We start from the raw sequence: 21,829 nt of genomic DNA on the forward strand, positions 1-21,829 counted from the left end.
AGCAGTCGGGAGGCTGAGGCAGGAGGACCCTGTCTCAAAAAAAAAAAAGAGTATAGCTTTGGAAACCAGACTGGCTGTCTGGGCCTTGGCTTCCTATCAGTTGTGCCCAGTTTAGGCCTTGGTCTCCCCTTCTGTAACAAGGAAGATTTTGGTAGGGCCCTGGATGGCTTGTTCGGAGGGCCAGGGGCCCCGCCCCCGGCTCTCAGGACAGGGCCCGGTGGGTCTTGGGAGCTCAGGGAAGGACGGTTGCTGTCTCTGCAGCTTGGAAAATAATAGTCAGCATATGTGGCTGTTAGCTACTTTGGTCCGTAGGTCTTGTTTTTCATGTTAAATTTCGCATTAACACCATCAGCGTCTGTGAGAGCCAAGGGCACAGAGATGGATGAGCACCAGCCAGATGGAGACGTTGAATTAAGCCCCTGAGCAGAGGAGCCGCCTTGGGGTGCAGGCCTTTCTGCCCCAGGATGGCAGCAGCCCCCTCTCTGCACTCTCCATCCCACCGAGGCTGCCTGGGTGCAGCTTGCAGCAGCATTGGCCCCTTCAGCAGCCCCCATGGAGGTGACAGTCATTTCAGGGTAGCCGCATGGACCCGCCAAGACCTTCTCCGTGTTGTGTGGGTGCCGCCTGCTGAGGGCCCCCCACTGCGGCACCCTGGTGGAGGAAGGGAAGTTCCCAGATGAGAGCCCTGTGACACTGGCCACTGTCTGCCCTTTCCCCTGCACCGTGCCCCTCCTCTGCCCCAGGCCACCCTGTCCCCGGGCCCCAATAGAGGCCTCAAGCTCTGCCCCTCAGGGAAACACAGGGACCTCTCTCCCAGGGCCACATGACCAGGACCGAGATCAGCTGCCCTATGTGGGTGGCTCACACCTGTATTCCCAGCACTGGAGAGGGTGAGGCAGAAGGATCACCACGAGTTTGAGGTCAGCCTGGTCTATGTAACTAACTATACAGTCCAGGCTGGCCTTGACCATGCAGCGATCCTCCTGCCTCAGCCTCCTGTGTGCTGGGATTACAGGCATGCACAACCACATTTGACAAAATCCACCCTTTAAAAATGTACAATCAGGGTTTTTACTGTATTCATAAAGCAGTATGATTAGCACTCTGTCAAATTCCACAACCTCAGAAAGAAACCCCATTATCTATTAGCGCTCACCTCCCCATTCTTCCTTCCCTAGCCGTAGACAACCTCAATTTGCTCTGTCTGTAAAAATTCATCCCTCTAGTTTTTTTTTTTTTTTTTGGTACTGGGGATCCAACTCAGGACCATGCACTTGTGAGGCAGGCACAGTGCCGCTGAGCTAAATCCTCGGTCCTCCCAACCTCTAGATATTTGGTATAAATGGAGACATCTATTATGTGGCTTTTACAGTCTGATTTCTCTCATTTAGTTTAATGTTTTCAAGATTCATCCATTTCCAACCCCTCTTATGGCCGAATAACATCCAATTGTATTAAGTAGGACCACATTTTATCTTTCCCATCTCAGCACTTCTTTCTGAAACCTGATCTCCATGCCATGAAGAATGACCCTAATTTTCTCATTTTTGAAGCCTCACCTGTTTCCTTCTTAACTGTGTTTATTGATAGAGCGCTGACATATAGTATAGCATGCTAAGTTAGTCAGCTTTGTGTTACTACGATAAAACTCCTGAGACAACCTATTTAAAAAGAGGAAAGGTTTATTCTGAGTCACAGTTTTGGAGGCTTCAGGTCATGGTCGATTGCCTCTGTTGCTTTTGGGCTGGGGCCAGGCAGGGCTTGTAGGAGATGAAGCTGCTCACCTTAGGGTCAGGACGAGAAAGAGACAAAGGATCTGATACCCACAGTGTGCTCTAGGGCACCCGGATGCCAGGGGCCCCCACTGGGCCCCACCTCTTTGAAATGTTTATTTCTTATTAGTCCACATTTGTGATGTGGACTGGGCACCTTCCTGGTGAGGAGTGTGTCTGTGCACACATAACCCCTTTCACCACTCCCCTCTTTCTCCTCCTATCCGCCATCCCCTTGCCACCTGCAAAAGGTCTGCTTTCCTGTTTTCTATCATCTTTTATTTTGCTCTTTAAATTATCTAGGCTTTACATGCCAAGTTCTGCTACAACAAGGGATAGCTTTTTTAAAATTATTATTATTATTTTTTATTTTTATTTTTTGGGTACCAGGGATCAAACTTGGGACCTTGCGCTTGCGAGGCAGGCACCAGAACCACTGAGCTAAATCCCCGGCCCACAAGGGATAGCTTTTTATCTTTAATAGGCCAACTGTGACCCTACAGGACCTGTCCTGGAAGACTGAAGTTTGAACATTCACAGGGTTTCATTTGCTTGTTGAACTCTTACAACTACTACAAACCTTCCAAGATCCAGATGACTGAACTTCAGGTAGCATTTTTATGATTCTCAATTCATTGAAGGTCTTATTTATATTTTTCAATTGTCTGATTTATTTCCAAGTCAAGGAAAACATTAGCCATCTAGGAAATTTCTTATAGCTTAAATATAGGCAGGATATTCAACATCACTTTACTTGGAGCTGGAAGCTTTTGTTTTTGAAATTGTACGTAGTAATAATATGTCATCGTACATATCAGAAGGTTTCTATGGTACTAAAAGTTTATCAACCATTAAACTTTTTTAAGAAAAAAATTGGATAGTAAAATAAATTGACCTTCTTGTCTCTGGAAAAAAATTATCTGGGCTTTGGATTTCTTGTATAAGAGAAACCATGCAATATTTAAGCTTATGTGTCTGATTTATTTCACTTAATATTATAGCCTCAAAGTGCATCCATTTTCCTGCAAATGACTCCAGTTTACCCTTCAGGACAGAGTAGTACTCCATCATGTGTAAATACCATACTCTCTTTACCCACTCATCTGTTGGTGGATATATAGGGCACTTCCAAGATTCAGCCATTATGAGTTTTGTGGCTATAAACATGGGTGTGCATGGATCACTGTGGTATGATGTCTAACTCTTTTGGGAAGATACTAGAAGGGGAATAGTTGAGTTGAATGGAATTTCCCTTTTTAGTTTTTTGAGGACTCTCTATACGGTTTCCACAGTGGTTGTAACAGTTCACACTCCCACCAACAATTCCTCTCCCCACAGCCCCGCCAGCGCTTGTTGTTACTTGAGTTCTTGGTGACAGCCACTCTTCCTGGAGGCTCCATCTCCTCAGGTTCCACCATCTTCCCACAGAGCCATGCTGAGGACCAAGTCCCTCACCCGTGGGCCTTTGCAGGGTGTTGCATCCACTGGAGGACACACACACAGCCTCAGGGTACAGGCTGGTGAGTTTTCATGCATCTACACTTGCATGGCCTCCACCTAGGTGCAGACAGAAAACATTTCACCCTCCCATTGGGCTCCACCACCCCTTGAAGGAAAGCATTACTCTGTTTCCTATCACCTCAGATTAGCTAGGCCTATCCTTGAACTTCATAGAACCCGAACTGCACATTATACCATATTTTTGTTTGACTTTTTTTTACTCAACTATAAGTCTGTGAGATTCATTCATGCTGGTTGTGACAGCAATCAGTTCTTTTTGGTTGCTGTATAATATTCCACTGCACATGTATACCACCACTTGCTGTTCTATCTGTGGACATTTGGGGTGTTCATAGTTTGTAGCTACTGTGAACAAAGTGGCTAAGATCACGTTTGTATGTGCCTTTTGGTAGCTGTAAGTCTCCCTTCTGTGTATGAGAGTGCTAGTTACTCTACATTCTCACCAACATTTGTGGCAGTTGTTCTGGTATTTACTGGCCTCTCATTGTAGTCTTAATTTGCATTTCACTGATGACAAATGAGATTGAGCACCTTTCCATATTTGATATCCATGTATCCTTTTTTTTTGAGACAGGATCTTGCTATCTTGTTCAGGCTGTTTTTTTGTTTTTGTTTTGCTTTTTTTTTGGTATCAGGGATCAAACTCAGGACCTTCCACTTGCAAGGCACCACTGAGCTAAATCCTCGACCCTTCAGGCTGGTTTTGAACTCCTGGGCTTAAGGAATGCTCCTGCCTCAGCCTCCCAAATAGCTGGGACTTTAGGTATGCTCTTTACCATGCCTAACTTCTTATCACCTTTTAATTTCTCAATACTGGGGATTGGACCCAGGCCCTTGTCCATGGTGAGCAAGTGCCCTGTCACTGAGCCATATCTCTAGCCCTTTTTATTTTATCCTGAGACAGGCTGGGCTTGAATTTCTGATCCTTCTGCCTCAGGTTCCCAAGAATCTGGAATTACAGGTGTGTGCCACCACGTCCAGCTCCTATCACATATGAGCCATATTTTCCTTCACATTATGGCAAAGGGATTATGCCTTGGTTCTTTATTTTCTCTTTAAAATTCACCTTTGTTAATTTATATTTAATTATGCAAATGTTATGTGAGTATATTTTCATTGTTCCACATACCTTGCTAACATTGAGTATTACCAGTCCTTTAAACTGATGGGGGAACATAATCTTATTAATATTTTAATGTGATATGCATTTCTCTGATTATTAGTGAGATGAAGCATTTTTCTTATGTTGAGTGGCCACTTATATTTGTTCTACAGATTGCCTTTTCATAGACGGTCTGTTTTTTATTGTGTTGTTTATCCTTTTCATTCTTTCTTTTTGTGGTGCTGGGGATAGAACCCAGGACTCCATGTGGGCCAAAACACACGTTGTACCCCTGGCCAGCAGTTATATCAGTTCTTTTTACATTCTGTGTAACAATCCATTATCTGTTCTATACTGCAAATGCTTTCTTATTTTCTGTTGCTTGTATTTTTAAAAAGCTCTTAATGCTTGGAATAATCTTAATTTTACAGAAAAATTGAGGAGACAGTACAGAGAGGCCCCTTCTTCCCTCTCCCAGGCAGCCTTGTGTTCACATCTTCCCGGGCGCCAGGTATTTGTTACATTTAGCGCCTCTGTGGACGCCTTATCTGGTGTTCTGTTTCCTTCGCTCTCTCGGCCCTGGCGTTTCTCAGACTTCCCTGTCTTTGATGACCTTGGCAGTTGTGAAGCGTGCTGGGCAGATATTCTGCAGAACTGCCCTTCGATTTGTCTGATGTTTTCCCTCGCAGAGTTATGGGTTTTTAGGAGGAAAACCACAGTTAAGGTACCGCTTTCCCCACATCCCATCCCAAGTGCGTGCTGTCAAGGGTTTACCACTGAAGGGGAGCTTGATCACTGCGCTGAGGTCGTATTTGTCCTGTTTCTGTGAAGCTACTCTTTTCCTTCATTCCATACTGTACTCTTTATTTTTATTTTACTTTGTGATTTTTGTTTTTTAAGATAGGGTCTCACTGTGTAGTTCAGGCTAGCCTTGAACTTACTATAGCACCCAGGCTGACCTCAAACTTCCAGGTATCCTCCTGCCTCAGCTTCCCATGTGCTGCTATTACAGGCTTGCAGGACCACACTAAGCTATAATCTACTGTTTGTTAGGAAGACACTGCACGTCTCTTCCCCTTGAGGGCGGAGTATCTATGTAAATTATTGGGAATTTCAATGCCTGGGAGATTTGTCTCTTTGGCCCCATTTATTTATTGATTTATTAAGTCATTATTTAAATCATTTGAACTCATAGATATTTATTTTTAATCCAGTATGACTTCATTGTATTGCTCAGATTGATCCAGCTTGGGCCATTGGGGGCTCTTTTGATTGGTGCCCCAGATTTTTTGACATGGCCCGACTAGTATGGATGTGTTAGTTAGCTTTCTGTACCTTGGATGATCCCCTTGTAAGAGAGAAGGTTTTATTTTGGCTTATGGTTTTAGCAGTTTCAGTCCATGGTTGGTTGACCCCATTGCTTTTGGGCCTGTGGTGAGGAGTATGTGGCCTGTCACCAGGCTGCTGACTTGGTGGCGGCTGGAGAGCAAAAACAAACACAGAGGGGGCAAGGTTCTTCGATGCCCCCGGTGACCTAACTTCCTGCCATTAAGTGCCACCTCTTCAAGATTCCACCACCTCTCAACAGGGCTGGGAATCAACCCTTTAACACACTGGGCTTGGGGGACATTCTAGATCCAAATTCCAACAATGGGTTTGTTTTTGTTTGTTTTGAACACTTCCTTATTTTCTGGCACTGCAAGATGCTCCAAGCTTATCTTGTGTATTATATCGGCCCCAGGTGTAGAACTGCCCATTTCTCCAGGGATCTTGATCCCTTGTATTAGGGAATGGGATTAGAAGTTGAGATATGGGTGCCAGGTGTGCTCATTGCCACAGGCGTGGTGTTTCTTTTAGGCTTCTGGGCTGATGGAGCAAGGACATAGATGTGTGCTCTGCCCAGTGTATAGACACACGCATCAGTGTTTCTACATGCAGTGTACACTTCTGTGTCTATGTGAAGTGAGCCATGAGCCTGATGTCTCCAGCTCTGCCTGGGTACCAGTGGGAAACTGACTTCTCCTATCCACCATCCATTCAATGTACTACTCAGGGTTCTCTGCATGTGTCAGAATTGCTAACCTAGACCCACCTGGGACACAGCTTTATCCACTGAAGTGCAGAGGGCATGGGGTGGAGGAGGCCGTGGTGCCTGAGTAAGGAGGGGGCTGTCTTGCAGCTGGAGTGTGGAGGTCCTGTGCTTAATTCCAGGAGAGTCTGGAGGTCTGGTGGAGGCCCCAGGCCAAGAAATGGATTAATTGTTCTTGCTAGTGATTTATAAAGAGCTGTTTAAGGGCCCAAGCTCCCTAGGAGCTATCCTGCAGCAGCGTGCCTTTCTTACTTCTTAAACATTTATGGATGGATGGTTTGCACTTGGTGGACAGGTTTACTGCCCTGATTTGAGCTACATGACCAGTGGGTGTAAAAGGTGCCTCAGTAAGTTTGTGTCTTGGGTCCCCAAGACAGAGGAGTCACACGTGTATCAAGAAGGAAGTGCTCACACAAGTTCTTGAGGTGAAAGATGAGATGGAAATTGTGGTACTGATAATGCGGTAAGGTGAAGGGTGCAGAAGGGCTTGGAAGGGCTTGGCAATATGGTGGGACTGTAAGGTACATGTTAGAGTTATGGTGTGCTTGGAGAACAAGGTAAAGTCCAGGTAATGAAGGATCTCGTGCACTTGGTCAAGCAGCCATGACCAGCCCAGCGTCGTGGTGAACGCCTGTAATCTCAGCATTCTGGGAGGTTGAGGCAGGAGGATTGCAAGTTGAATCTTAGCAATTCAGTGATTTATTGAGACCCTGTCTCAAAAAATAAATAAGAGGCCAGGGAGATAGTTTCATGCAAAGGCCCTGGGTTCAATACCAGTCACACACACACACACACGCACACACACACACACACGAAGCCATGACCTTTTGTGCATGGTGGACTCCTCTTAAAGGATTTTGAATGAGTTTGAAGGCTTTCATAAACAAGATAGGTAGGGCTGCAGAAATCACTTTATTCTGTTTTCCTTGAAGAATCAAAAGGGTTTACAGTTTGAATTGTAATCTGACACATCTAAAGGATGTTCTTGTAAATCTGTCCTATCTGTTTTCCATTACTTTGCATTTTGCCTTTGGTGGTGCAGGTACACTCTGGCCTAATTGGCTTTTTGTGTGAAGGGTTGATGTTGGGCTACTTAGAGCTACTTATGTCACCTTGTTGTGAAACTGATGGAGATGCAAGTTCTTTGAGACATAATGAAATCTTGTGAGTGGATGTGAGAGTAGTAGGAAGGAGGAAACCGAGCTTCCAGGCAAGAACACATGCATTAGCTCATTCATTCCATCACTGGCCCAATGTACAGTGAGTGTGATACTGTGCCAGGCACCGAGTTATACAAAAGAAGCCATAATTCTAGTCCTTGTCCCCGAAGAGCCCATGCTCTGCTTGGAAGAGGAAGTAAGGCCAGCAAAGTAAGCTAGTGCTGTGCAGACTGGTAGATGTTAGGGACATTTCAAGGGGATCCAGGAGATCTTTGTGGGTTCAGAGTTGAACTTTGCTGGTTTGGAAGCAGAAAACTGACATAAATGGGAGGTGGCAGTGTGGTGGAATTCAGGTGTGGAGCAGAGTCAAACGCAGATGGACGATCTCACGGAGGAAGCCCCTAGACGGCCACACCAAATCCAGGGACCTCTGACCAGTGCTGCCAAGGCCCCCTCAGAGACCCCGGGGCACCCCATGCTCCACTTCAAGGTATTCATCTTTCACATTTGCCCTGCATCTCTGAGGCAGCAGGCTCTGGAGATAAAAGCTGTCTCTTCCTGCTCTTGAAGCTTCACTCAGATGAGCTGAGAGAGCACCTCTTTCATGAACAATCTCTCTAATTAGATTCTGAAATTGCCTTATCATATTTTTTGACACTCATATGCACTTCTTTTGAAATGTAACACCTTTTTTTTTTTAAAAAAAAGAAATTGCCTTAGTTCTTAGATTAAATATTGTATTAAATGTTTAAAGCATATTCTTTATAAGGCCTTCAAACTAAGGTATGGTGCAATATTTGCAAATAGAAAAGCAAATACTCAAAGCGAGTCTGCAGCTGTTTCTATACCTCCTTGTGTCAACTGGAGGTGAAAGGCTACCAGTGCTTGAAATGCACAGGCTAAGTTCAGGCTTGGCCTTGTGGGTTGTTTATCCTCTGCAAAAGCAGATGCAATAGGAATATTCTCATTAGGCATTTTCTCACGTATCAGCCCAGGATGGGAGGTGCTGGTGTACACAGTCCCCAACACTCTGTCCCTTGGCTGGGTTAACTCTTGAGGCCCACGGCCAGGGTCCTCCCTGCAGAATGAACCCCCAGTTGCCCACACGGTGCACCTGCTGTTGCTCCCTTTGTTGTCTGGCTTCCCTTGCCGGTTGCATTTCCTCTCTTAGCTTGTTTCCAGGAGTTGGCCCCTCAGCACTTCTCCCCCTCCCCGGGATCTACTCCTGGGGGAGCTGGGCTGGAGACAGCAGGGAGCCCATTAGAGACTTGTGCTGTCTAAGGGCTTGGCAGGACGAAGGAAGGTTTGGATCAATAAGTTTACTTATCACCTTGATTTCAGATCGTACATTTTTTTTTATCTTGTCACAGTGACCCATCCATTAATTCTGATGTAATTACTTCTACTTTATACCAGGTATTTCCAAGTGCATCCTCTCATTTGATTTTCATGAGGTCTCCCAGGGTTAAGAATTGAAATTCAAAGATTATGTGTTTGGCTCAAATGCTCCATGAAAGGGCTGTAAAATACGAAAAAACAATTTTGTTTTGGTACTGGGGATGGAACTCAGGTCCTTGCGCTGGAGGCAGGTACAGTGCCACTGAGCTAAATCCCTGGCCCAAAATGTGAAAAATTTAAGTATGCATATGTTTGTGTGTGTAACTACTACAGAAACTTCTGTCCCTGAAAACTTTCCTTCGTCTTTCTCCCAGTTAATAGCTTTCCCACTCCAAAGTTAATCCTGGTGCTTTCCTCTACCCTTATAGATTAGTTTTATCTCTCCTTGTGCTTCCTGTAAATGGAATCACATCGTGGGTACAATTTGTGTCTGGCTTTCTTTGCTTAACAATGTAATGTCTTTGAAATTCATGCGTATCATTCGGTTCCATTAGCTTCAATAGTTCTACTCTGTTTTCCTGCCATGTAAATTCCATGGTGGGAACATACATAATTCCATGGTGCCAGTCCTCTCACCTGCTGGTGGACACTGGTGTCTTCCCCAGGTTTGGACTATTCTGGAGAAAGTTCCTGTGAGTATTTGGGTGCAAGTCTTTTTCAGCACATCTATTTTCCTTCCTCTTAGGTAGTGGGATGGCGGGGCCATGTGTTTAACTATTAGAAATCAGCAAACGGTGTTTCAAAGTAGTTGAACCACTTTGCACCCCGAAGCAGGCCAGAGGCGGGCGGAGTGGGTTTTTAATATATCTTCCCCCATTTCACCTTCGGGTTGTAACACAAACAGAATGACTGGGTGGAAAACTCACCTTTGAATCCCTGGATCCCCATCACTTGTCAATGGCCCTAGGCATGTGGGAAATCACAGGACTCCAGGTCATTGTTCCAGCCTGCTCCGCTGTGGATCTGCTGGGGGCTCCTTGGGTGTGGTCCCCACCACTGTGTCCCCCAGGCCAGGCCGGGTGCTGGCACCTCCCCCCACCCCAGGCTCAGTGATGTCTCCCTAAGAGGCCGGCCAGGGGCAGGGAGCCCTGAACCCCAGGTTCGCTGCGTCCCATTGGCTGTTTCGCTTCTCACCACTCCCTCCCTGCTGCCCCTGCCAGGCTTCTCCAGGCTGAGCCTGTGTGTTGTGCTATCATCTCCTCCCGGCCCTGTCAGCGTCTGGGGATGTTGTTCCCTCTTGGAGGAGGACCTGTCCCTGCTGTCCTGTTCTTTCACTGTTTACTGGATGCTGCCCACGTCTTGTCTGTAATGTCCCTAGGGACAGCTGGGTCCCCCTCCCCCAGCTCCCACAATAACCCTTCAGTTCCCTTCGAGCCTCTGTTGTTCCCCAACACTCTGGGCTCCGGATACTCCAAAGCAGTATGTCCTAAGGGGTGTGTGTGTGTGTGTGTGTGTGTGTGTGTGTGTGTGTGTGTGAATCTCATTATTGCACACATCTGTCTCCTAAAACTCAGTAAACTTTAATCTAAAAATATAAACCATCACCCTTTAGGTCTTGAGTCTGTACTACAGGGACAGCCCTTCCTAGCCCGGCTGAAATAAGTTCTGTCCCTAAATGGCTGTCTGTGCAATCAGTGCCTCTCCTGTACAGTGGTGTCACTGAACACGAATCTGCCCAAATCTTCTATGTCCAGTAACACTGTACAGGTTGGCTGCACAGAGACGTGAGGAGATGTCCCGGGATGGGAGGGATCCTAGGCTTCCACCGTCCCCCTTAGGGGGAGCAGGGGTGAGGCAGGTGTGGGGACATGGGGACTGACACAAAGTGGGGTCCCAAGGGGACACCTCCAACAGCAGGTTCCAGATTCAGCTTAGCCTTCCCCTCCAGTGTTGCCCAGTGACCGGCACCATGTTTAGGAATTCGAGACTGAACGCAGCCTCCACCTACCTCGCTCCCCTCTTACCTACAACCTTGCTAAGCAAAGCGAGGTCCTCAGATCAGCAGTACTGGCCTCACTGGAGCGCTCCACAGAAATGCAGCACCTTAGGCCCACTCCAACAGAGGTGGATCTTTCTTGTTTTCCACCCTCCTCTCAATATACCACATCCTCGCTGGACTGAAAGGCTCACAGCCTTGAGTGCACTAGAGGCCCCTCACTTCCATCTTTGCAATGATCCTATCTCTTTCTCATGTCTCCACAGGATGCCCCCATCCAACCTTTCAGATTGACCCTGACTGGAAATGTTCCTGCTCATCCCAGGTCTAGCACTTCCCCCTGCTGCATAGTCATTATCCATTTCCCCGTGGGATGTGAGCCCCTCGAAGGTGGTGGCAGGTGGTATTGTCAGGGCCCAGGGGAACATCAGGCACGTGACAGAAAGTCAATGTGTATTTACTGCTAAGTGACCCTGTACCATGGTGGTGTCCCCATGTGCCATCTCCTCTGTGCTGAGCCCACCTGGTGCATGGTCTCCACTTAGGTGTCGTGCATGACTGAGAGGGGGCTGGGGGGCAGGCTTCTGTCCATCAGCAGCCCCGGCCCAGTTGAAAGACCTGAGTTCGGACTCAGCAGGGTTGATTGTTCAAGGAGTGGGTGAATGTGTGTAAATGCTACAAGGTCAGCACTTAACTTGCGAATTGTGCTGGAGCCGATGAGAGGCTCCTGAGAGATCTTCACATCTCTTCTGTCTCCTTTACTCCCACCTCCATAAACTGGTGTACTGTATACTTCTGACCACACTCACAGGCACCTGTGCCACCAGAATGTGTCACCCTGAAGGCAAGGTCAGTGCCTCTGTTGCCCACTGTCAGTAGTGTGGACAGACACACAGTAAGACCTCAGTAAGCGCTTGTGGAATGAAGGCACGTATGAGCCCACAGGACACCCAAGAGGAGGCAAAGGACATCAGCTAAGTGTTGAACACAGGAGTCCAACTGTGTGCAGAGGAAAAGTCATTCTAAGTGAAAGCCATGTGCCAAGGACACAGACAGAAGATGGTGGCTCCAGGCCTGCCCTGGGTGCGAGTCTGACAGCTGGATTTCTGGAACCACCCCTCTATACAGGTCAGCATCCTCCCAGCTGAGAGAGAGAGAGGGAGAGAGAGAGAGAGAGAGAGAGAGAGAGCAGGATTTCAGACCACATAAGGGGCAAAATTCCAGGAGGAACATCTTTCAGTCTGTTCTTCTGCCAGGGAACCCAGAAAATGCTGTTAATGTTGGGTGGGTGGATAGGGTGGAGGCCTCTATCTTCTGGCCATTCCCAGTGGGTTGAAAGCTAAGGAAAATCCATCAATCTTTGGCCTCCTGCTGCCTTCTGTTATTCCTCCAGGACAGCAGAGGTGCTGATGTGGTTTGATTTGGGCACAGGAAGGATAAATAACATTTAAGAGATGCCATGAGCTCCCCGCCCCTTGGTGCTCAGCTACCACTGAGCTATTCCGCCAGTCCCATTTCATTCTTGGTTGCTAAGCAGCCTTGAGACAAAACAGCCAGTTTTAAAAAAAATAGAAGCCATGCTTACAGATTTGGAAATTCCAGCACAACAAAAGGGATGCAGCTGCCACCCAGGCAGACCCTGTGTGGCCCCTGTGCTCTGGCTCCCCTTGAAAACCCCTCTCCTTGGTGCTGAACCAATGCCCTAGGTGTGTGTAACACCCTCCGGCTGGAGGCACCCATCACCTGGAGCCCGTGCCTGTGAGTCTCCCCTGCACTCCCCATGTCTCTTCCCTGCCTGCCACGACCCCCGCCCTGCCCATCTTCACCCAGCGAGGCCCACTGTGTTAGCTCCCTGGCCCTGCCCTGTCTGTCCCTGCTTCCTCTAGTTCCTCTCTGGCCTCCTGCCAACTTCCTTCCATAGTTCACAGCCAAGCCCGCTGGAATGGAAACAATCTGCATTGTTTAAGTCGGCAATGCTTTTCCACAAAAGGGTTAGCATGGAAATAAGATCGGGGAATCCCAAAGGCAGGTGGGGATGGGAGGATGAATGGAGTTTCTGAAATTCAGTCTGGGGTACAGGGAAGGTGTCTTGGGGAGACAGTGACACTCCAGTATTGGGGGATGAGCAGTTTTGGGGGACGTCCCTTTAGATGAGGAGGAGGTGTGCTCAGTGCATGGGGCTTATTGCAGTTTGAGGTCTCTCAAACCCAGAGTAACCCCAGTGCCTGATTCTGTGGCTCGCTGTGTGAGGGAGGTCTCAGCGTTTTGGGGTCCAGTGGCGGGTGTCTCTGTCCTTCCTGTTGCTTTTCCTGGTCAGAGCAGAGAACTCCTGACTCCCCAGGTGATGGCGCCTGAGCTCCCATTCACCAAGGGGAATAGCTGGGGCTGCTTCTCTGCAGCAAGTTGGATGGTCTGGATTGGGTTTACCTGTGTCTCAAGGACACAGGTGCTTGTGTCCTATCCCCACTGTGCAGGGAATGGGAGGCTTACGCAATTGTACATGGTCCTGCATTCCCAGTGGGGACCTGGCTTTTTTACTGCCACCGAAATGGGCCTACGGCTGGCAGCAAGGCAAGAGGAGAGCCTTGCATCATTCCTCTGTGATCCTGGCCATGGGGCAGGGAAGGCAAACACATGGATGCCTCTGTCCCAGCCTGGCTTGTCAAGAGGGCTGCTTTTCAGCAGAGCAGTGGCTGGGCTTCTGGTGGGGACCTGGAACTCACCATGATGACACCCCAGTGCAGTTGGTCCTGATCACATGCCTGGCAGGTGTGGTCTGTCACCATGCTGTCTGCCTGTGGGCACATGGGTCCTACTGTCAGCCTTTCAGTAGAGGCCCCAGCAGACTCCAGAATGTGTTATTCAGAAACACATGGTGCCTCAATGTCCTTGTCCAGCCGTATTCAGCAGTGAAGAACAAGCGTGGTAGAGGTGTGAGTTGTGACCACACCGTGGTGTGAAGCAGCATCCCGGTGCCCTCATTCCGTGGCCACTACCACCCAAAGCCAGTTACTGGCTGTTGAGAACTTACGGGAGGGACTGTGAGCAGCTCCAGCCAAATTCAAGCTACCCCTCCCTGGGTGCCGGGGTGGAGGTTCTCCTGTTGTCTGGTGCATCCTGGGCCAGGTGGGTTCTGATCGTCTGCCCAAGTCCAGGGGCAGGGGAGTGGGGCTACTCTGATAGTGGGCTCCATGCCTGCTCCTTGGGACCCCTAGAATCTGGAGGACAGTCTCTCTGGAAAGTAGATACTTCCATGTGTAACTTCTAAAAGTTTGTCAAAAAGCCAGGGCCAAACCTTACCATCCCTGGGTGCCAGGAGCATAGAGCTGTGCACACATGCGGCCCCAGAGCAAGGAGTTCACAGGCTCACTGCCTGATCGTCACGTTTCTCTCCCAGACATTTTGGTGTGGATGTTAAGAACCAGGTTTAGAAAGGGAACTGCTAACAGTTTCAGGAGATTCAAATGGTCCTTAGGATCAGAGTTACTTAAGAAGCTTTGGATGTGTTGTCTGCAAAGGAGAAAGATGCATAAGCAACTGAAATGACAAAGGAGCCCCCTGGAATTAACGCCATTCTTATGCTGCTGGGGGGAATGGAATTGCTTCAGCTATGTGGGAACATATCTGGGTCACAAGCTTTGCTCCAAAAATTCTTCATGTGCAAGTCTGTTCTGCAGAAATAAAAGCACCAGATTGCAAGATTATACATATAAGGGTGTTTATTGTTTGCAGGGGGGAAAAACTGGGAACAGTCTGAAGGTCCAGCAACAAGGAAATGATTAAATCAACCACAGTATATCTGTACCGTGGAATATCACACAGCAATGGAAAGGGACAAGTTAGCTGAGCGTAATAAATCTGAGTATATTAAAAGGGGGGCTACACCCCATGGTGGAAGGAGGGGGTAGGGTTGAGGAAACAAGAAACCAAAAATCATAGGAAAATGGACAAAAAGCCTTGAATGAAGGAAGCATTTAGACTCTAAATGCTCACTTGGGAGTCATTTTTTGTTTTAGATTTCTGTTGTAGTTTTAATGCATTTTTACCTAAAAAAACCCCTTGTATCTTAAAAATCCGGCACTTATCGGAAGTGAAGTCCTGCTGGCGCTGCTGTGCATGCCCTTATAATTAAGCTTGCAGCAGTTCTAATGTCAGCATCACCCTCTAAGTACTTTTTGCTTTCTTTATTAGCATTCTTATTATTTTAAAAATCGGATGCTGGACATAAGCCCCAAGCTTTGCACTCTGGTCTAGAACTAAGGGGGCTGGGGAAGCAGAGGGGGAGCGCAGGGTCCTCCATGCTGTCAGGGTGGGAGGCTGCTTGCCTGGGCTGCCCCGTCCACATCCCCCACCTTTCCTCCTTAAAACCTTCCAAGTGTGTCCTTGAGAAGGGCTGGCAGGAGTGGGAACTCAGCACAAGGGCACCGCATCAACATGTGTGCTCTGAACAGCAGATAAATTATCCCAGAGCGCACGATTTCTCTCTGCACAGATTCTACTAACTGGAGAACTGATCGCGCTCAGCAGCTGCCATCTCCACAGCAGCTCAACAGCCCCGGGGGTCTCTGCAAGGACCCCAGAGGGTGTGGGGGGCATCTTAGAGCACCAGATTCATGTTTTACTTAAGAGATTCATGTTTTTGGTTTTTTGTTTTTTTGGTACCGGGGATCGAACTTGGGTCCTTGTGCTTGCAAGGCAGGCGGCGAAACCACTGAGCTAAATCCCTGGCCAAGAGATTCATGTTTTTAACATCTTTGAAACTAGTAAGGTGCTGTATCAACTCTTGCTTATGGCAGGAAGATTCTTTATTGGGCCTCCCTGAAGACACCATTTCTTTCCAGCCCTTTTGGCAAGTAGTTATCTTCTTGTAGTGAGAAGTGATTTACAGAGATGACAACCCTTGCCAAAGGCAAAGTGGTGTCAAAAGCACTGATAGCGATTGTGGAGAGCGCCACGAAGGGAGGCATCTTTAAAAATGGTCATGTGAATGCACATAAAAACATGCACGTAGGGCTAGGGAAACACTAGAAGCAAACATGTCACTCAAGATGTTTTTCCTAGTACACAGACCATCACTGGCGGGGGAACAGCAAGCATTGGCCGTTCTGTGAAACAGAACCCTATTGCTAAGGAGTGCTGGCTGCGAGTTTCACCTGCTCCGGGCACCAGCTTGGCAGTGTGCCCTCAGTCTGACTTCTGACCCTTGGCCTCGCCTCCTTTCTATTTTAGATCACTTTCTTTATTCTATCTGAGTGTAATTACATGGATCAAAGTAAACTTCCACGCACCAAGATATCAAAGCACACAGCAGTTGGTCAGGTCCTTTCATTTATGCCTGAATCTGTTTTGCTAGAGACACGGGGTTGGATCTGGGCCGTGCGAGCCATGGAGAGACCAGGAGACAGCCCTGGGATGGGGCAGAGCAGGAAACATGAGGCTCGGCTATGGTTGGGTCCCAGCTCTGCCACTTTCTGGCTGTGTGACTCTGGGTGATGTGTTTCACTTCTCTGAGCCTCAGTTTCCTCATCGGGAATATGGCCTAACAAGTACCAGGGGGAACCCTTGGGGGTGATACTTGAAATGCTGATGTTTGGTACCTTCAGCACACACAGGGTCCGGGTGAGGGTCGGGGGAACTGGGGTGACTCTGCAGCTTGCTCACCGGCTCACTGCTGGGGCTACCAGCCTCCTTTCCAGCTTATTTCACGAGGACCCACACGAACACCAGCAGGCAGAGCATTATTGGCTGGTCCATGGCCACCCGGAACCCTGCTCCCCTTTCCAACCAAAAATCACAGTGCTTGATGGAGCAGAGCTCCTTGATCAGCTGCCACAGGACCTGCTGGTAGAGCTTGTTGTCCTGCTTCTCCGGGGAGAACTCGGCCTGGTTGGCCGCCTGGGTGGCATTGATGCAGCCGGTGACCAGCATCTCCTTGGTCACGTTGCCCTCGGAGCAGCCGTCATAGTGGATGCCGTCTGGGAACTGCCAGTAGTTGGCCTCATAGTACCGGTTGCCCTCGGCTCCGAAGTCGATGTCCAGCTTGCGGCCCTGCCTGATGAAGGCCCCTGGGCGGGTCGCGGCCACTCGGGCCTCGGTGACCTGCTGCGGCGGGCTGGGGGCAGGCTTCCGGCTCCACTTGACCCTGTGCTTTATGCCCCGCGCCGTGACGGAGGAGAGGTGGCAGAGAAGCAGGACACAGGCCAGGGCCAGTGCCCACACACCCAGGGGAGTCTTCATTGTGTCAAGAGTCTGAAGGAGACATGGACGGCAGTTAACATCCACACTGGGCTCCCAGCTGCCCTGCTCCTCCAAGTGAAAAGGATTTTTTCTTTTCTTGGATTGAACCCAGGATCTTCACATTGAGCTACATCCCTGGCCCTTCCCTTCCTCCCTCTCATCCCCCTTCCTCCCTCCCTCTCTCTCTCTCTCTCTCTCTCTCTCTCTTTTGAGAGAAAGTGTCACTAAGTTACTAAATTGTCCTGGCTGGGGTCAAACTTGCAATCTTCCTGCCTCAGCCTCCCCGAGTGCTAGGATTATAGGTGTGTCCCACTATGCTTGGCTCTTTTTTTTTTCCCCCAGCGCTGGGTATTCAACCTAAGCTTCATGCATGCCAGGCAAGCGCTGTAACACTGAGCCACCCCGCCCCCAGCCCTTATGTTTAGATTTTAAGCAAAGAAATAGCATCCTTGCACCATTTACATTTTCCTGAAAGCACCACAGTACTCTCGGGCTTGGACTGCACAGGGCCAACTCAGATACTGCGTTTCTCTGCTTTTGCTGAGAATGACATCCACTCAGGGCCTAATCTTGACTTTCTTGGGCAGATAAGAAGGTGCACCTGACAATTATGAAGCCTCTGAATATACATGGGAAATAAGTGAGTAATGAGTTGGTGCATAGAGGGCTGCATCAGGATTCCCGAGCATTCCAGTCGAAGGTTCCCAGGAGGTAAAAGAGTTGGAATCAAACACTTCTGCCCATGGACAGTATTTCACCCCATTCTGTATTCCCTATTGTTCTAGGCTGGCACTGTGTCAGGCACATTTTGTCTTCCATTTGAAGAAAGTCACTGGCTCCTGGCTGCTGATCCTTAAAGTCTCTACAGGAGGGTGGAAGAGAGAGAGAGGGAGAGAGAGAGAGAGAGAGAGAGAGAGAGAGAGGAAGGGGAAGGGGAGGAGGAGGAGGAGGGTGGAGGGGAAAAGAAGGATGGAAACGCAGTTAGGGGATCCCAGCCTTCCCCTGTGTCAAGGGGTCAAATGTCCTAGAGATGTCCTTTGCAATCCCACCCCTGGGGCACAATGTTCCCCCTGCTCACCCTACGCACCCTTTGTTGTGCACTCACGGTGTCAGCTGCTGTGTCCAGCCCCGTGTGACTCTGCCTAACTTACTTTTCACACGGGATAGATACAATATTATTCTTATCTTTTAAAAAACAGCTGCAGTGGCAGATTTACACTCAGCTCTGTGTGATGCTGACTCCAGGTGCCACTCACTGTGCCCCTCTGCCATCAGGGAGGGGATGTGGGGCACGAGGGCCCCTAAACCCAGGAAAGAGTGAGATCCTTGAGTTGCAAGGGAAATGAGATGTGGGGGAGATTAGGAGGCCAGGGGAACTCCAAGAGGGTCGAGGTGATCCCTGGTATCCAAAGGGCTGCTGACATCCTGGTTACTCCCACCCCTCCTGGGAGCAGGCCAGATTTGGCTCCTGAAACAATAGCCATTGTGGAACCCACCCCCAGGGCCAACCGTCAGGGCATTCCAGCACCTGGGCCTTTGTCTGCATGGGCCAGGGACACAGAAGCACTCTTGTAGCATTTGAGTCTGAGTTGTCTTCCAGGGAAAGAGTCTGAGCCCATGGAGGTGGAGCTGGAGGACGCTGAGAGGTACCTTGCTTAGCCCCCAGCATGCCCTCCACCCTGCCTGCAGCATCACAAGGGTGTTTAACGTTGCTCTAAAATGTTCAGCTCTGGTGTGACCCTGGGTCTTATGTTTAAAAGAGAGGCAAGGGGCTGGGGATTTAGCTCAGTGGTTTCGCCACCTGCTGCGCAAGCACAAGGACCCGAGTTTGATCCCTGGTACCAAAATAAATAAATAAATAAATAAGAGGCAAGAAGCTGGGCATGGTGGCGCACACCTTCAGTTCCAGCACCTGGGAGTCTGAGGCAGGAGGATCACTGCGAGTTCATGGCCAGCCTGAAGCCTGAACTACATAGTGAGACCCTGTCTCAAGTGACAAAAACAAAAATAAGTAAATAGGGACAAACAGCACAAGGGGCATCTAGTCAGCTCTGCAAGGCTGCAAAGAGCCTCTGCTCACCTGCCCGTGCTTCTGGGCACTGCCTGGTCTCTGCTCCCAGGGGGGCATGAGCACCCAGCCTCTTGTACCCACTCCGCTCTGCCCCTAATCACAGCGCGCTCAGACCAGCTTTCTCCAAAGACCAAGCTCTCTGCAGTCTCCTAAAGAGAGGCCCACACTCATGTCACCAGCCCATATCTCTCAGTAGGAGAAATCTTAAATGACAGTACTAACATAATAGGACTTGATGAGTCAAATTAAAAGAAAATAAAAGCACAAAGTTCTTGAGAAAGAACTCAGTTTGTACCGGCATGGGCTTAAAAAGCAGAATAAATTCCCAAGCAGCCAACCTTAAACTAGCACTGAATCACAGCATCAAAGCATAGCCACGCAAAACCAGCCTACATAAGCATGGTCACAAGTTCCCGCGCTGGAGACCCGTCCCGGGCCTAAAGCAGTCACTGCACGGTTTCAGTCTGCGGTGGAGACCTGATTAGAAACAGCTTCCCCACCTACCTGGCTGTCCTCTGGCTGGGAGTGCCCTGGAGTACAAGCTGTGCGGCCCTGCAGCCCAGCCTCAGCAGCCAGGCCAGCCCAGCTATATAGCAGTGCGGGGGAAGGAGGCTTCCCTGCAGCCCTGCCCTTCCCGAAGGACCAATCAGGGACTCCTGGCCCCTCCTTCATCCTGAGAAGGACCGGCCTTCTCACTCTGGACTGATACAAACCATGTGAGGATCTAGATGTTCAGAAAAGCCTGAGAAAATTGGAAAAAGCTTTCAGTGACCACCGCAGAGGGGCTCAGAAAGCCTGGCTAGGCACAGCTACCGTCCTGTTCCTAACCAGCAGACTCCCACAGCAGAGGGGCCGCTCCCGGCAGCCCCCGGGGGAAGGGTCAGCTCGGAAAGATGGGAGCATGCACCTGGCCCGCCATGCCCTGCAGGGGGACCCGCAGTCGGGGAGAGGGGCCTCACATCCCTGGGCAGGAGGGAAAGCAGGGCTACTGAGGGGGTGAGCGCTGTAGGCTGCCCTGGGCCTCGTGAGAGGACTTACAGATCTACAGGACCAGGAAGCAGAGCCAGAGCCAGAGCCAGAGGACACCAGGCAGCGGGTGGGGCAGACAGTGGGCTCCTAGGGGTCTCTTCCCCTCTCTGTGATGTTCCACACCGTGGGGAGGGGAGCTGGGACCATTCCTGGGCTTCACATGGCTCCAGCCTCATAGTTACTGTGTGACCATCTAGGGACTGGTTCAGACCTCCCTGCTATGGTCCTTACTACAAGCAAAATCAAAAGTGAATTCTGGAGGTGGGAATAGGGTAAGATGTGCCTGAAACTATAACCCAATCTTTATCCAGAGTGTGACCGCACCACCGGTCAGTACTAATTGCTTTCAAAACTCTTTTGCAAACCAAATTCAGCGGCTGTTTCTGAAATTACCAGCAGGTGGCGCCAGAAGAGTTCACAATGATGGTAGCCAGGAGGCGGGGAAAACCCCACAGCCAAGAGTGCATCTGCCGAGATGCAGAGCTCTCTGCCTGGGTTTGAGGTCTCTAGCTTGGCCTTCTTTCTCCTATGCTTTTATTTTTAAAAAACTGTTTTATTTCCTTCTCTCTCTCTTTTTCTTTTGAGACAGGGTCTTGCTATGTACTTCAGGCTGGCTTTAAACTTACTGCATAGCCCAGGCTGGTTTCAAACTTGTGATGATTGGCCTGCCTCAGCCTCCTGGGTGCTGAAATTACAGACATGAACAACCGCACGGAGCTGTTTTATTTCCCTCTTTTAAAAAACATGTTTCTATTTTTTCTTTCTTTCTTCTTTCCTTCTTTCTTTCTTTTGACAGGGTCTTGCTGTTTTCAAACTCACAATTCTTCTCCCCTGCTTCAGCCTTCTGAGTGCTGGGATTACAGGTGTGCACACCATGGCTGGCCCTATATTTTTAGAGTCACAAACTTTTTGTGCTTGTAATCACACAAAACACAAACAGATCAACAGTGTAATTAAGGTTACACTATGGATTACAGTATGGATTATTTGCAAAATGAAGAAGAGAGGTCCAGAGATTTAGCTCAGTGGTTCCGGCACCTGCTGCACAAGCCCAAGGTCCCGAGTTCAATGCCCGGTACCAAAAAAAAAAAAAAAAAGAAGAAGAGAAAAACATCTAATATTTCACTACCCAGAGGCAAGGACATTGTTCAGTGGAACGCAGGCTAATCAGGCTTTGGCGTGTTCAGAGCTGGGAGAGGACCCAGAATCGTCTAGTCCAGCTCCTTGGCACTGGGAGGTCACTCTCCAGGTAGATACAAGGTCACAGCCTGGCGGGCCGGTCCATCTTGCACTCTGTACTGTCCACCCTGCCCTCCGCCCAGGACACCTTATTTCCAGCCTCTCACTGGTGAGTTCTATTTCCTTCCCAGGCTTTGCGCAGAGGACTGGGTAAGAGGTTGGGTCAGAGCTGATGAAGCTGCAGATTCCTCTTGCCACTGAACAAAGGGCTGTTCTGCAAGGTCCGGAGGCATGAGGAGAACAGAAAATGGAGGTGGGAGGGCTGGCAGGGCCGG

The 21,829-nt window shown here is 49.1% G+C and overlaps 1 protein-coding gene across 1 annotated transcript; it reads right to left on the reverse strand.

Annotated features, from left to right (window-relative positions):
- Positions 1–14,679: 14,679 nt before the first annotated feature.
- On the reverse strand, positions 14,680–19,843 carry Prnd (prion like protein doppel). Its single transcript, XM_004840772.3, has 2 exons — positions 19,791–19,843; positions 14,680–17,227 (listed from the first exon to the last, which is right to left on the reverse strand). The coding sequence occupies exon 2, from the start codon at positions 17,213–17,215 to the stop codon at positions 16,676–16,678; it is 540 nt and encodes a 179-aa protein (XP_004840829.2). The 5' UTR covers positions 17,216–17,227; positions 19,791–19,843; the 3' UTR covers positions 14,680–16,675.
- Between the last annotated feature and the right edge of the window lie 1,986 nt (positions 19,844–21,829).

Source organism: Heterocephalus glaber, unplaced genomic scaffold (assembly GCF_053883595.1).
Source record: "Heterocephalus glaber isolate CG9 unplaced genomic scaffold, H.glaber_assembly_v1.0 deba00001532, whole genome shotgun sequence".
NCBI lineage: Eukaryota > Metazoa > Chordata > Mammalia > Rodentia > Bathyergidae > Heterocephalus > Heterocephalus glaber.

Coding starts and splice junctions, on each gene's coding strand:
- Prnd (XM_004840772.3), bottom strand. CDS start 17,215: ATGAAGACTCCCCTGGGTGTGTGGGCACTGGCCCTGGCCTGTGTCCTG.